The sequence below is a fragment of the Tachypleus tridentatus genome, chromosome 7 (genome assembly GCF_004210375.1).
Source record: "Tachypleus tridentatus isolate NWPU-2018 chromosome 7, ASM421037v1, whole genome shotgun sequence".
Lineage (NCBI taxonomy): Eukaryota > Metazoa > Arthropoda > Merostomata > Xiphosura > Limulidae > Tachypleus > Tachypleus tridentatus.
In genome coordinates, this window is record NC_134831.1 from 107,671,380 (window position 1) to 107,677,379 (window position 6,000).

The window sequence follows — 6,000 nt, forward strand, 5'->3', positions numbered from 1 at the left end:
CAACAAAGATCTACAGAGAAACAAAGAGTAAAAGAACAAAGGTGTACAGTGAAAGAAACTAAAACAACAAAGATGGATAGAAAAACAAACAAGAAAACAACAAAGATCTACAGAGATGTGAGCAAAATATGAAGGAAGAGAAAAATCAATTCTTAACATAATCATCAGAAAAAGTAAAATCAATGTGTCTGTTTCAAGTTTAATTTATGGGCTATAGTATACTTTACAAGAAAAAAATAGAAATCTTTTATAATTAAGTCACTTTAAAGAAAATAGATAAAGATATTTAGAAACCAGTTTCTTCTTGGAAAAGTTAAGTTACACAAAGACATTAAAATTATTTTTTTGTTATTAGATGCAACACATTGGATTGCACAAAATTAATTGGAAGGCTATGATACCAACCCATCCATCTAAGCTACTGGTACTGGACTGTTTCTTCAAAGATGGAGGTTGTCTGTTAGCAAGACTACCTTTACTTGCTAATTCAGCATTAGCTTTTGCTAGAGTACTGTCCAAAAGTTCAGTTTGGGGCACAGCTTTGAAAGCTTCTTCTGGGCAAATCTTCCTCTCTATTGTAGATACCTTTGAATTATTAGAGTTTTCCTCATCAGGACTGATTCCACACTTGGTTAACTCTGGATCAGACAGTTCACTGTCTGACATATCAATTTCCAGTCTCCTCACCACTAAAGAATGAGATTCATTATGTTACATCTACTAATTGTGTTTCTTGGACATTATTAAGTCTGAGAACTCAGAATATTTGAAGTGTTCTCAAAAATGAATACAAATTAATATGAAAATCTGATTTCTTAACTAATACTCTATTTGACAAAAGGACATTCACAATAAGTTTTAAATCTTTTTATACATTCCTAATAATATAAAACTTATTACCAAAAACTTTCTGTATACTATTGGGTTGAGGAATAATTCGTGAGCGTTTTTTCAAGTTAAAAAATATATTCATAAATGAAACGCTTTCAAAATATTTCATGTCATTTGGTAGATAATTTTTGCTCTAATAGATGGTGTGTTTGATTTTCATATGTCTTTAATTTTTGCTTTCATTTTCAGCTCATTAAATGGACTGTCAAGTGGACAAAATCGAGCATTTTCGACACCATCTGCTTTTCGCATTTAATTTCTTGCAATTTCGTTTAAAACAATGCATACTATATACCTAGGTATTACATGAAATAAAGTATCATAATAAATGTTTTGGGTGTAATGTGTTCATGCATTGAAGTATTGTATAGTCTTGCATGTAATGCTTGAATGAAATTATTTAAAAACGCTCACGAATTATTCCTCAACCTAATATATCAAAAGTTCATGGAGCCTCAAGTATGACTCTACCTCATCAATATACAAAAGAGAAGAAACTCAAAACTCGCTACTACACCACATACTGATAACACATGAATCACAGGTATTCACATTGCTACAGTACTGACATTACATAAACTTTAGATCCCATATTACTAAAATTAATAAAGTACCAACCCTTCCCCAATATCAAGTTGAGAGATCTTCTCATAAATCAGAACCACATTTTGGAAGTGACAGTAATTACAAGGTTTGTAATATTACTAAGAACAACACAGTATATTAATCCTTCGACTATTAACAAGGGCACACCATGAACCCACAAGTTTTGTTTAGATCATATTTCTTATTAACATTCATACATTTTGGTCCAATGACTTACAATGATTAATTAAAAATAAATCATTATTTCTCACAGAAAACAGTTTAAAACCAATGAAGAAAATCATGTATTGATAACATGCACACATGATAATTTGGTACTAAAAAAGTTCAGCAAAAGCCATGTTTAAGATTTACTATGATTTAAACTTCCTGTTAGATCAAAGAGTAATGAACTTTAGATACTAGTTAAATACTGAAGACTTGAGAGATGTCCTGTCAATAATGATACCATTAATAAAAGAGTCCTAATCTCAGTTTACCTTTTCTGTTTTCTGTTATTAAGTTAAACTTTTTCTTTAGCTGAGGTGTAGACAACTTGATTGTATTATCATATGGTAAACCAACATGCAGGCCTGCTTCTCTTTGAGTCTCAAGCAGGTTTTGTTCAAGGAGTATCACCTTAAAAAAAACAAACAGGTTAAAATATATACATACGTATTTATTAACAAGTAATACTGTAAGTTACTCTCTTGCACATTTTACAGAATACTAGAGGAATCCTTTATCTGGAACATAGATAAAACAAAACAGGTTAAAATATATACATACGTATTTATTAACAAGTAATACTGTAAGTTACTCTCTTGCACATTTTACAGAATACTAGAGGAATCCTTTATCTGGAACATAGATAAAACAAACAGGTTAAAATATATACATACGTATTTATTAACAAGTAATACTGTAAGTTACTCTCTTGCACATTTTACAGAATACTAGAGGAATCCTTTATCTGGAACATAGATATCGATTTCTATGTGCAGCATTAGGGTTAACTTTGTTTAACATCAAATTTTCATCTTTTGTCACACATTGTTTTGCTCAGTTATTTATGGTATTGAGGCAGTAAACTTGGGATGTTGTTTACTTATTAAATTTTTAGCTATTCAATGTCAATACTTGGGTCCTCCAGCAAGCCTATGAGTTTTTATTAAAACATATTGAGCTAGCTCCTCACAACAGTTGAAGAACTGATATACATAAATATATTTATATATATATAGTTTGTTATAAAGATAAACAAATAAAAAATACAAAACACTGCACCAATTGAAAGGATCCCTAGGGTATATGTGGGATATAAAATGTACCCTAGGTTTTGGAGGCATTTGATAAAGTGGGGCCTACATTGCAGTGGGGATACACTGTCTATCAGTTTTAACCTCTGTATGCCAGTCTAACATGAAGAAATAAAATAATACAATAAATAAAGGAATAGCAATAGAAATTAAAATGAAAGTAATAAAAATCAGGAGATGTGGGTTCTCAAGCTCACAACATCCCAGATCTATGTTACCCTTCACTGCCTACAGACTGTTGTGGGAAGGTGACTGTTCTCCAAAGTAAAGAAGAAGAAAAATAAATAAAAATTAAATGTAAAAAATACATAAATTACTATCATTCAGGGTAAGCCAGTTAAATAAACTTACCTTCTTATCCTGCACTACAGCCTGCACTCTGGAGAACCATTCACTTACCTTCTTATCCTGCACTACAGTCTGCACTCTGGAGAACCATTCACTTACCTTCTTATCCTGCACTACAGTCTACACTCTGGAGAACCTCTCACTTACCTTCTTATCCTGCACTACAGCCTGCACTCTGGAGAACCTTTCAATAGGTGAAACATTTTTATTTTTGTTTATAACAAACTACCAGTAGTCAAAGGTTTGGATTTGCTGTTTTTAGTGCAGTCCTTCCTTTTGATTTTGTTTGTCTTACTTAACTCTTCGGTATTAATATTTTATATAAAACAATGGAATATTAAATCTGTTTTTCTTTCCTTTTTTTATTTCTTGTTTCAGGATGTCATTTTACAGAAAATCTATAATAAAACATTTAAATACAACTCTTCAACTAAACATATTAAATAAAATACATGTGGCTCTCAAATGTACAAATATATGGTACACTCCTATAAATTAAGTACATTAAAGTACAGTGAGAAAATTAGTTATAAATTACTCATTATAATGTCTTCATTACAAACTATACTCTTTCTTGTTATTATTATTTAGAAAATTAGTTAAGAATTACTCATTATAATGTCTTCATTACAAACTATACTCTTTCTTGTTATTATTATTTAGAAAATTAGTTAAGAATTACTCATTATAATGTCTTCATTACAAACTATACTCTTTCTTGTTATTATTATTTAGAAAATTAGTTAAGAATTACTCATTATAATGTCTTCATTACAAACTATACTCTTTCTTGTTATTATTATTTAGAAAATTAGTTAAGAATTACTCATTATAATGTCTTCATTACAAACTATACTCTTTCTTGTTATTATTATTTAGAAAATTAGTTAAGAATTACTCATTATAATGTCTTCATTACAAACTATACTCTTTCTTGTTATTATTATTTAGAAAATTAGTTAAGAATTACTCATTATAATGTCTTCATTACAAACTATACTCTTTCTTGTTATTATTATTTAGAAAATTAGTTAAGAATTACTCATTATAATGTCTTCATTACAAACTATACTCTTTCTTGTTATTATTATTTAGAAAATTAGTTAAGAATTACTCATTATAATGTCTTCATTACAAACTTTCTTGTTATTATTATTTAGAAAATTAGTTAAGAATTACTCATTATAATGTCTTCATTACAAACTATACTCTTTCTTGTTATTATTATTTAGAAAATTAGTTAAGAATTACTCATTATAATGTCTTCATTACAAACTTTCTTGTTATTATTATTTAGAAAATTAGTTAAGAATTACTCATTATAATGTCTTCATTACAAACTATACTCTTTCTTGTTATTATTATTTAGAAAATTAGTTAAGAATTACTCATTATAATGTCTTCATTACAAACTATACTCTTTCTTGTTATTATTATTTAGAAAATTAGTTAAGAATTACTCATTATAATGTCTTCATTACAAACTATACTCTTTCTTGTTATTATTATTTAGAAAATTAGTTAAGAATTACTCATTATAATGTCTTCATTACAAACTATACTCTTTCTTGTTATTATTATTTAGAAAATTAGTTAAGAATTACTCATTATAATGTCTTCATTACAAACTATACTCTTTCTTGTTATTATTATTTAGAAAATTAGTTAAGAATTACTCATTATAATGTCTTCATTACAAACTATACTCTTTCTTGTTATTATTATTTAGAAAATTAGTTAAGAATTACTCATTATAATGTCTTCATTACAAACTATACTCTTTCTTGTTATTATTATTTAGAAAATTAGTTAAGAATTACTCATTATAATGTCTTCATTACAAACTATACTCTTTCTTGTTATTATTATTTAGAAAATTAGTTAAGAATTACTCATTATAATGTCTTCATTACAAACTATACTCTTTCTTGTTATTATTATTTAGAAAATTAGTTAAGAATTACTCATTATAATGTCTTCATTACAAACTATACTCTTTCTTGTTATTATTATTTAGAAAATTAGTTAAGAATTACTCATTATAATGTCTTCATTACAAATTTAGAAAATTAGTTAAGAATTACTCATACTTCATTACAAACTATACTCTTTCTTGTTATTATTATTTAGAAAATTAGTTAAGAATTACTCATTATAATGTCTTCATTACAAACTATACTCTTTCTTGTTATTATTATTTAGAAAATTAGTTAAGAATTACTCATTATAATGTCTTCATTACAAACTATACTCTTTCTTGTTATTATTATTTAGAAAATTAGTTAAGAATTACTCATTATAATGTCTTCATTACAAACTTTCTTGTTATTATTATTTAGAAAATTAGTTAAGAATTACTCATTATAATGTCTTCATTACAAACTATACTCTTTCTTGTTATTATTATTTAGAAAATTAGTTAAGAATTACTCATTATAATGTCTTCATTACAAACTTACTCTTGTTATTATTATTTAGAAAATTAGTTAAGAATTACTCATTATAATGTCTTCATTACAAACTTTCTTGTTATTATTATTTAGAAAATTAGTTAAGAATTACTCATTATAATGTCTTCATTACAAACTATACTTTTTATTTAGAAAATTAGTTAAGAATTACTTGTTATTATTATTTAGAAAATTAGTTAAGAATTACTCATTATAATGTCTTCATTACAAACTTTCTTGTTATTATTATTTAGAAAATTAGTTAAGAATTACTCATTATAATGTCTTCATTACAAACTATACTCTTTCTTGTTATTATTATTTAGAAAATTAGTTAAGAATTACTCATTATAATGTCTTCATTACAAACTATACTCTTTCTTGTTATTATTATTTAGAAAATTAGT

The 6,000-nt window shown here is 26.3% G+C and overlaps 1 protein-coding gene across 2 annotated transcripts in view; it reads right to left on the reverse strand.

Annotated features, from left to right (window-relative positions):
• The window catches only part of LOC143256350 (uncharacterized), a 36,530-nt gene extending 33,856 nt beyond the window's left edge, over nucleotides 1–2,674 (reverse strand). The window contains exons 1-2 of one of the 2 annotated variants that reach the window (XM_076513459.1): nucleotides 1,977–2,674; nucleotides 406–689 (exon numbers count right to left, since the gene is read on the reverse strand). In XM_076513459.1, the coding sequence (XP_076369574.1) occupies nucleotides 406–666 (261 nt within the window). In that variant the 5' untranslated portion in view covers nucleotides 667–689; nucleotides 1,977–2,674. The remainder of the gene's footprint in view (nucleotides 1–405; nucleotides 690–1,976) is intronic. The other variant, XM_076513458.1, reaches the window with a different exon arrangement.
• Nucleotides 2,675–6,000: the final 3,326 nt, after the last annotated feature.